The sequence below is a fragment of the Galeopterus variegatus genome, unplaced genomic scaffold (assembly GCF_000696425.1).
Source record: "Galeopterus variegatus unplaced genomic scaffold, G_variegatus-3.0.2 Scaffold487, whole genome shotgun sequence".
Classification (NCBI taxonomy): Eukaryota; Metazoa; Chordata; class Mammalia; order Dermoptera; family Cynocephalidae; genus Galeopterus; species Galeopterus variegatus.
Window position 1 is genome coordinate 400,057 of NW_007726598.1, and position 9,905 is coordinate 409,961.

General features: G+C 42.7%; 2 protein-coding genes and 1 long non-coding RNA gene across 3 annotated transcripts in view; 2 read left to right on the forward strand and 1 right to left on the reverse strand.

Annotated features, from left to right (window-relative positions):
• POP5 (processing of precursor 5, ribonuclease P/MRP subunit (S. cerevisiae)) overlaps nt 1–2,314 on the forward strand; it is a 3,761-nt gene extending 1,447 nt beyond the window's left edge. Inside the window, exons 2-4 of the mRNA XM_008569354.1 lie at nt 1,389–1,538; nt 1,722–1,805; nt 1,905–2,314. Of these exons, the coding sequence (XP_008567576.1) occupies nt 1,389–1,538; nt 1,722–1,805; nt 1,905–2,023 (353 nt within the window). The 3' untranslated portion in view covers nt 2,024–2,314. The remainder of the gene's footprint in view (nt 1–1,388; nt 1,539–1,721; nt 1,806–1,904) is intronic.
• Nucleotides 2,315–2,608: 294 nt separating this feature from the next.
• On the forward strand, nt 2,609–3,290 carry LOC103587793. The gene is made up of 2 exons (XR_550254.1): nt 2,609–2,785; nt 2,885–3,290. It is a non-coding gene; the product is annotated as an uncharacterized LOC103587793 (long non-coding RNA).
• A 1,303-nt stretch (nt 3,291–4,593) lies between these two features.
• RNF10 (ring finger protein 10) overlaps nt 4,594–9,905 on the reverse strand; it is a 35,728-nt gene continuing 30,416 nt past the window's right edge. The window contains exons 14-17 of the mRNA XM_008569370.1: nt 8,652–8,755; nt 6,118–6,172; nt 5,865–6,023; nt 4,594–5,176 (exon numbers count right to left, since the gene is read on the reverse strand). Of these exons, the coding sequence (XP_008567592.1) occupies nt 5,100–5,176; nt 5,865–6,023; nt 6,118–6,172; nt 8,652–8,755 (395 nt within the window). The 3' untranslated portion in view covers nt 4,594–5,099. The remainder of the gene's footprint in view (nt 5,177–5,864; nt 6,024–6,117; nt 6,173–8,651; nt 8,756–9,905) is intronic.

Below are 9,905 nucleotides of genomic sequence, written 5' to 3' on the forward strand. Positions count from 1 at the left end.
CGCGGCCGCCTGCTCGATCGGTTTCGCAGGTGCGAGGGCGCAGCGGGAACCCAGGCAGACGGCGGGATTTAAAAGGTGGCAGACGCCGGAGGAGGGAAAAAGAAGGGGCACGAGAGATTGATGGAGAGGCCAAGCCTGTGCACCACCCTTTGTAGGGCATCTGCCTCTTCAGGCGTCTGGGAACCCGAGCAGGAGGTCCGGACGAATCCGATATTAGACCAACATGTTTTTTGGCTGTTGGGTTTTGTTTTGTTTTGTTTGCGGCTGCTTGGTAAGGGGATCCGAACCTTCGACCTTGGTGTTACCAGCATCACGCTCTCTGAAATTAAAGGGAGAGCTAAGAGCAGGGGCCCAAGTGCAGTGGGACTTAGACCAAGAATCCTCTTTGTACCAGTTTGACGTATGTTGGGGGTTGTGATTGAACTTAATAGCATAGAGATTTAAACGAGGGAAACAGTGTATAGTTCCTCCTAAAAGCTATTATTTGACCTATTACATTGACATCACATGGAGCATGTCAGAATTACCTCCCTGAAAAGCCCTTAATGGAGTCGGTAAAGCACAGAACACATGATTGTGTAAATATAAATGCAGGATGAACTGTAGCAAGGAGGGGCCCTTCTTCCTCCTGCCATACTATTTAAATTAGTTACCTCTTTTAAAATCTGAACCTACCTCAAAATTGAATCCTGGAGAATTAAGTGCATATAGGCATAACTCCCCTACATCAGGTGAGACTCAGCTGGCTGCTACAAGAACCTACTAGAGCCTAACTGCAGTAAAACAACCTGTTTTTTAGGCAAGGGTTTTTTCTAAGTAAAGATGGATCCTCCCGCACCCCCATTTATTTTTTATTTTTTNAAAACAACCTGTTTTTTAGGCAAGGGTTTTTTCTAAGTAAAGATGGATCCTCCCGCACCCCCATTTATTTTTTATTTTTTATTTTTTTGTCTTTTTTCGTGTCCGGCAACGGGATCGCAACCCTCGGCGTTGTGCCCGCACCTCGCTCAGCCAGTGAGCGGGAACCCGTCTGTATGTGGGATCTGAACCCTTGGCGCTCCTAAGCGGCACACTGTAGCAGTGCGCCACCGGGCCGGCCCCCTCGCACCCCCATTTATTGAATTAACTTGTCAGTGAATTAGAAAGACATTTTAAATTCTAAATTCACTCACCAATTCTAAAGTGGTTATCTCCCTTCCATAAATGAAGGTCTGTACTAGTGTTTCTTTTCCTTGAGCAATCTTTGTTTTTACTCACTGATGCATCCAGGTGTCACTTGCCTGGAACAGTCTCTGATACATAGTAGGCTCTCTATTACCCTAAGGTTCTTAACATGCTTCTGTGAATCCAGAGTTTTCCAAAGTGATTTTTTGTTTTTCCTGCTCTAGTTCGATACCTCAATGCCTATACCGGAATAGTGCTACTTCGATGCCGAAAAGAATTCTACCAGCTTGTGTGGTCAGCAATTCCCTTCATCACATACTTGGAGATCAAAGGACACCGTTACCCTTGTTTGTTCAACACATTACATGTGGGAGGTACGGGTGGCATGTGATCTGGCTGATTTTTCAGTAGGTGACAGGTTCAGAACTCAGTCTTGACTGGTGAGTGGGTCTTCCTGCTGTCCTGCTAAGAACAAAGTATTTTCCCCTAGCTCTAAAAGCCTGTAAGGTAGAGGCCTTTCACAAGCTGTTGACTACAGAAACTTTTTCATGTGCCAGGTACAATTAGAACATGTCAGAAGTTCCTGATTCAGTACAACAGGAGACAGCTATTGATCTTGTTGCAGAACTGCACTGATGAAGGTAAGCAATACTAGCCTAGTGCCTACTCAGCGACTGACTTTCAGCTGAGTAAGAGATCATTCCCAAAGACGTCTTCATCCCTGCTCTGCCTTTCTCCAGGAGAGCGAGAAGCTATCCAGAAGTCTGTAATGAGAAGCTGCTTACTAGAGGAGGAATCAGGTGAGGAGGAGGAGCTTTCAGATAGCGGTGGTGAGGAGGCTGCTGAAGCAATGGAGTGAACTTCTGCATACCACACAGCAGGCTGCAGTGTGCCCAAGCCTTGGGCCCACTTGGAACAGGACATTCTGAGAGGCAGGAGCATCTTCTACAATTCTCCAAACTGGATGACCACCAACAAATTACCAACCTGAAATGGAGGACTGACTTAAAACAAACCGAAATCACCTTTACCTGGTGTTCCCTGTTGAAGTGGGTCTACAGGTTGTGAATGCTCTGTAGTTATAGACATCTTTGTATCTAATTGCTTAGATGAGAATAGGTTTAATAAATTATTTCTTCTTTAGCATTTAGCATATTAAATTTTTTTTAAAAGCTTATGGAGTTCATGCTAGGCCAAGTCTCTTCCCCCCTTCTACCCCTGGCCTTGGTGGGAAAACTGGCTCCCTATGTGGTACTGGATGAATTTTAAATATTTAGCCTTCCACTTGAGGTTTTGTACCCCCAACCCCAGGATGGACCCTAAGCAAACCAAATCATTTGGAGTAGAAATATCAGTGAGACATAGCAACTAAACTTAGTACAGATCTACACCCAGTCTCATTACTGATCTACAGGGCCCTACAAATACGTCTTCCTGCTGTCCTGCTAAGAACAAAGTATTTTCCCCTAGCTCTAAAAGCCTGTAAGGTAGAGGCCTTTCACAAGCTGTTGACTACAGAAACTTTTTCATGTGCCAGGTACAATTAGAACATGTCAGAAGTTCCTGATTCAGTACAACAGGAGACAGCTATTGATCTTGTTGCAGAACTGCACTGATGAAGGTAAGCAATACTAGCCTAGTGCCTACTCAGCGACTGACTTTCAGCTGAGTAAGAGATCATTCCCAAAGACGTCTTCATCCCTGCTCTGCCTTTCTCCAGGAGAGCGAGAAGCTATCCAGAAGTCTGTAATGAGAAGCTGCTTACTAGAGGAGGAATCAGGTGAGGAGGAGGAGCTTTCAGATAGCGGTGGTGAGGAGGCTGCTGAAGCAATGGAGTGAACTTCTGCATACCACACAGCAGGCTGCAGTGTGCCCAAGCCTTGGGCCCACTTGGAACAGGACATTCTGAGAGGCAGGAGCATCTTCTACAATTCTCCAAACTGGATGACCACCAACAAATTACCAACCTGAAATGGAGGACTGACTTAAAACAAACCGAAATCACCTTTACCTGGTGTTCCCTGTTGAAGTGGGTCTACAGGTTGTGAATGCTCTGTAGTTATAGACATCTTTGTATCTAATTGCTTAGATGAGAATAGGTTTAATAAATTATTTCTTCTTTAGCATTTAGCATATTAAATTTTTTTTTAAAGCTTATGGAGTTCATGCTAGGCCAAGTCTCTTCCCCCCTTCTACCCCTGGCCTTGGTGGGAAAACTGGCTCCCTATGTGGTACTGGATGAATTTTAAATATTTAGCCTTCCACTTGAGGTTTTGTACCCCCAACCCCAGGATGGACCCTAAGCAAACCAAATCATTTGGAGTAGAAATATCAGTGAGACATAGCAACTAAACTTAGTACAGATCTACACCCAGTCTCATTACTGATCTACAGGGCCCTACAAATACCAGACTCCTTCCAGTACTTAATCAGGTGACTTGACCAAAAAAATGCAGCTTTTGCACTTGAGAGATACAAAGGGAATGGCCTCACCTGATCTCACTGTTACACGACCACGCAGCAGCTACCAAATTCAGGCAGTTTTCTGCAGTTCCACTCTTCTCCATTGCCTTCCACCTGAAGGTGAACTGCCACTCACAGGAATTAGGAGGGGCAAGAGACTTGTGATCAGGTTGGGTCTGCTACCTACCAATGACATTCCTAAGGATGTGTTGTCTCCATAATAAAATAGATGTCTCTAAAAGTCCTTTACACATTTAACAGAAAGATATGTGATTTTTGCTTCAATGTGCTCTCTCATCTCAGGGCTAGAACACGCTCATTCACTCAGGAGAATTCCTGGCCCAAGATTTTTTAAAACGGTAGGCTAAAGCTAAGCCCAGCTCAGCAACCTTTTAGGCCTAACACCAGAACAGAAATTAGTCCATGACAGCAGAACTGCTCAAGCTCATAGTAGCTGTAAGGAATAACGTGTAGCTGACCTGTAATAAAATTTAAAAAATCAAAAAGCTCACATTACTTATGCAGGTGATTTATTGCAACTATTTGCCTTCACATTCTATTACACCTAGAGATCACTTTATTAAGCAGCAAAAGAATTCACATCACTCAAATTCAGTTCAAACCAAGGCCTAAGAAAACTCTAGACAAGACAGAGGCAGTGGGCAACCCTACTGCTTTCAAACTGCCTTGCTCTCCTCGAGGTGTGCCAAACTCCTCTGTTCATACAACTCAGGCCCACTGTCACTTAAAACAAGCTTGATCTAAAGGGTGGTAAGTCCCAGGGCTTCCTTAGTGTTACAACTTTCCTTACCAAACAAAACTCTGTTCGAGGCAAAACCCTCCCTTCACATGTGCAAGTGCCAAGGACAACCTACCCTATTAAATGCTGCCAACCCAGGTCTGGCACCACAGCCTGGCCATTTGTCAGGAAAAAAAACAAAAAAAACAAAAAAAAAACTGCAATTCAATCTGGGCATCCTAAATCCATTTTATTGCCATCCCTCTGTTTCTTTAACAAAGGAGAACTCAACAGGTAGGAAGGATTCAACTATTTTTAAAAGACAGACTGATAGATGTGCTGAAACCATAAAGCCTTCACACATGATGGCATAGCAGAGCAGTGCTGTGCCACTCTGATTTGGATGATTCCAAGGGATGCTGAAGGGACTTGAACTTATTTTGGGTGGAGAAAAACTAATTACATACAAGTCAGAAAGACTAACCTAGCAATAAACTAAGCCTTGGCAGGAAGAAATTTCTCTTGAGTGTCAATACTTTATTTTGGTGTAAAGACGGGAAGCTGGAGAATACACTGTATTTAAAATTCTTCTTGGTTCCCCCTCACACTGTGGAAACTCCCTCCCCCCGCCCAGAGCTAATCTGTTCAAACTCAAATACTTAAAAATTACAGCAGCAAAACAAAAGCAAAGGGGGGGGGGAACAGATGGAGAAGGTAGCCTGGGCCAGTAGTGTCACTTAGTGTGGACGACTGAAGTACTGAAGAGGAGCTTCTGTTTCTGTTTTTTTCTTTTCTTTCCTCCTTTCTCTTCTAAAGGAAAACACAGAAAGCTTGCTTAGCTTAGAATGCCACCCCTTTGTCCCCTGGCCAATTTTCATTACTGAGAGTCACAGAGTGGGAGCTAAGAGTGCAGGCTCTGGAACCAGACTGCTTGGATTCAAATACCAGTCTTAATATACACTATGTGTTTGTCTTTGGGCAAGTCACTTTACATCCCTAGACCTCAGTTTCCTTATCTGTAACATGACAGTTATACTCAATGATTACTGGGAAAATAAAATTAACACAATGCTAGGCACGCACATAGAGCACATACCATAAACGTGATAAATGTGTTATCTAATCATGAAAACCACAGAAGGGGGGTGGGCTTTGGGCATGACGTTCTACCTATGAGCCACTCTTTACCAATTCAAGATTCTAAAGTGTAGGCAGGACCAACTCTCCACTCTGTCTTGGAAGGAGAAAAAAGACAGTTCTTCAGAATTTCACGCCAGGCTTCAAGAACTAATCTGGGGTGGCAGATAGGTCCTACCTGACATACCAAATGGAGCATTAGTTGACACCAGAATGTGTTGAAGACTGAGGCGTAGAAGCTCAGAGGGAAAAGTGCCTAACCAATTAGTGATACCTGCTGCTGGGGATCCAGGCGAGAATGGCATACAGGTGCAGTATGTTTGACAACCCTGTGCTCAGCACTCCAGTTCTTTGCTCTTACCAGAAAGGGGATCTGAAATAGCAGGTGTATCCAGTTTCATGAAAGCTGCTTCAATAGCTTGGCTGAAGGAATTTTGGAAACTGGGCACAGGAACACGGTCTGAGTTATCACTCTCCCCATCGCTGTCCACAGGGGCAGGAGGAACTAAGCTGTTCTTGTCTAAAAAAACACCAGTGTTATAATTACAGAAGTAATTTTAGAGCTTTCTACTGAAAGGGGCCAAACTCCCCCTTCACCAGCAGGCCATCCTCACCTTTCTTTGGAGTTTTGGGCCATACATCTGCTTTTGCTTTTCCAACCCTCAGCATCTGCCAGAGTGGGAAAAGGAGAGAAAAGAATTTAAGTAACCGGTCTAGCTTCTTTTCCAGACTCCTACCTAGACATTAAACTGGTTAGGAGGGCACAGAACAAACTATCACCTTTGAAAAGATTTTCCAGGTACTTATCTCTTTAACACACTATTTCAGCCATACCCTCTATATCCTGACCAGTACAAATGGCAGTGAAACCACAAGGTGGTAAACCACAAGCTATTTTGTTCTTAGGAAATAGGTAAAGAACACTGCACAGAAGGCATGAGAGATTCTTATTCAGGCTCTCAAGGTGGGAGTCCTGATTTTTCTGATAAATTTTCCTGCCCTTCTTGGGACCCCTAAAAATATCAACCTGTTGGAACAAGGAGTATGTAGTGCCTTCCAATCTTACAACAAACTTCAATTACTTAAGGCAATCAAACTTCAGTTACTTAAGGCCATGAAAACTAATTAAACTTTATCCTGAAATTGCTCCAACAGCCCCCATTACCTTTTAATCTTTGCTCTTCCAGTAGTTCTATAACCATTAACTTTTAGATCCAGCCACAGACCAGTAAAATTCCTACAAGTATAGTAAAATCAGAATAATCCTCCTGCCCCTGAGAAATTTTTTCCATCTCACTTGGCCAAGGCCAGCTATGTAATTAGTGAGGGCCACTACAAGTTCCATCTGCCAAATATGCCATATAATTCAAAGCAGGGTGAATTTTATTCCTAGAAAAATATCAAGGCAAGCCCCACGGGATTCAAGCAGGAATGCCTTGTCCTAAAGGATGTATCCCAAGGTGAAGGACACATATTATTGAAGATGAGTTGGGTTGGCAGATGTTGATTTCAATGAATAACTTTCTGCATCTTGTATCACTCTGGTGATCTTCTCCCTTGGTCCCTAAGAGTTTGGGTCCTAATATTCTCATACTATGACATCTGCATCATCTTATGTTTAAAAATGTAATTAAAATATATATCATGTTTTATTCTTACCAAAAATGTTTACCCTGAATCCACTCATGAGGAAACAATCAGACAAATCCAAGCTGTAAGACATTCTATAAAACAACTGGCCTAGATGCTTCAAAAATATCCATGCCATGAAAAGGAAAAAAAAAAAGAGAGAGAGAGGCCACAGGAACTGTTATGGATCAAAGGAGACTATAGAGACTTGACAACTAATGCAATGAGTAATCTCTGATTGGACCCTGAATTGAAAACAATAAAGGAATCTGAGACAAATGGGAAAAGAGATATACATACTATATTAGATATTACAGCAGTTGAATTTCTTGGATGTGATAATAATTATGATTATATAGGAGAATATCATTTTCTTTGGCATGTATCTCCTAAGCATTCAGTGATGAAGTGTCATTCATGAAGTCTGCAACTTATTTTCAACACAGGGAAAAAAAAAAAGCAAACAGCAAAATGGTCGTAATTGGTGAATCTAGGTGAATGGTTTATAATGTTATTTTTCCAACTCTAAATTTAAGGTTTTTCAAAATAAAGGAAAAAAGCAATGGCAATAAAACCTAGTTTAAAAAAACTTAAGCATTTGCTATAACCCCTGGGAGGCGCGTACTTATCACCTCTGAAGTCTGGCAGTTAATTTTCAGGGTTGTCCTCAAATTATTTCACACTCCTTGACTCAGGACCCTCCTAACCAAAGTTCAATTCCTGCTTATTTCTCAACACAAACTGCCATTTTATGTGAGAAACATCCATATCAACTGCTTCAAGAACTGTTAAGGTTATGATTCCAAATTAGTTCCAAAGTGAATACTGACTTCTCACAGGGGCACTTGTCCACCATATTTCTCAGTTATCTGAATGCATGAATGCTGAGTGACTGTTGTTTCAAGATTAATAAACTGATTTGACATCAAGTCTCACGAACCTAGTGCTTCCCCCCAACCTCGTTCCCTAAGGAAACTGTTTTGGCTAGTTACAATCCTTCCCTTCCCAAAGTGAAGGGGAATGGTTTAGTCCAGGTAACATATAAATACCACCTGAATGAGATGTCCTAGAACCAGGGACCAGTTAAAAAGGACCAATATATCCCAGCCCCTAGAACAGTGCCCAGTACACAACACCTAATGATTTTTTAAATAATTAAAACTCTGATTCTCCCTCAGCTACTCTTGGCCTTTTTTCCTGGGTAAGTCTATAGTAATCTGAGACTAAATCTATGAGCTTCCCTCTTAAGAAAGCCTCCCATAATTATGACAGTCAGTGCAACATGAGCCTGTAATTCTCTCCTCTTCCAATTGAGGGATGTCCATATCATCTGCTCTTGCCAACTCCCTACTGCCTCAAGCTCTGATTGGCAGTAAATTCTCCTCACACCCATCAGATGACTCAGTTGTCCAGCTGTATGAGAATGAAAGGCAACAATCCCTGGATGAGGTTCCCATAAGAACAAGCAGAAGAGTTCATGTTAAGCACCCTTGGGCTGCTTCACAAGCAAAGGGTTTACCTGGGCAAAGGAAGGGAAGGGAGAATCTTCTTCCAAACTCCCAACGCAGAAGGAGGGACTGCCCTGACTGGCAGCAGTGGGTGACAGAGGGGTCAGCAGAAAGTCTGAAAGGAAACCAGAGATGTGATTATATGAGTCAAGTTCCAAAGAGCTACTGTCCTCCTAATAAGGGAGAGGAACCCTGAATTAGGTCTGGATAATTACCACCCCCCACCCCATCCCCAAAAAGCAAATCTTGATCCAACCTTCAACTCTGCTGTGTTCTTATAAAGCCATGAACATCATCTATTACTCACATCAGTGATAATATAGGGAGATAAAAAGCTTCATGGCTATAACAACACTAGGAGTCATGGTGGAATCTATTCCCATAGTAAGAAAAACCCTTTTCTTATAAAATGCTAAATTTCCACAAGGCTGGCTCTCAAGGCCTAAGCATTCTGTCATGGACTGGTTTTATATGGATAGAAAAGCTCCAAGAAAGAGATAAAATTGAATCAGGTCAGCCTTTAAGTTCCAACCAGTAGAAGTCTATGACTTGGGAGTATTCACAGTTAGAATCTGAGACACAAATCAACAAGATCCAGCATGAAGATGCAAACTTTTCCCTGATACTCTCTAGGTAATACTCTTCTCTATCCACGCTTACCTAGAGTTGAACATTTCCCACAGATCAGTTTATCCACAACCCTGATCACTGCTGGGCACAAGGCCCATTCTCTCTCCCAGTAGCAGACCCTTCCATAGTCATCCAGGACTGTTTATTATTTCTAGAAGAATCCAACTGCACTTGCCTAAATACATTAAAAGCCCATACTTTCAGAAAAGCTAGTATGATATGAAAACAATCTTTATACCACAAATTATTCATCCAGTGATCTGCCATATTCCTTCATACAGCAGTTCTCTTCTAACAGTTAACAAGATCATCATGGTCATGCAGTCCTAGAGAACCAGGTTCTAGTCCCTGTTCCTGCCACTAAGTCCCTGCCTTAGCTTCAGGTTCCTAATCTGCGAAGTAATAGGTCTTTGATCACCAAGAGTTTTAAATATTCTGATCTTAAACATTTTGTTAAAAATGCCTGACAGAGGGCCGGCCTGGTGGCGCACTCGGTAGAGTGCGGCGTTTGGGAGCGCGGCGGCGCTCCCACCGAGGGTTGCGATCCCGTTGCTGGTCGTGGTACGGGTGGGCGCAACACTGAGGGTTGCAATCCCGTTACCGGTCACGAAAAAAGACAAAAAGGAAAAAAAAAA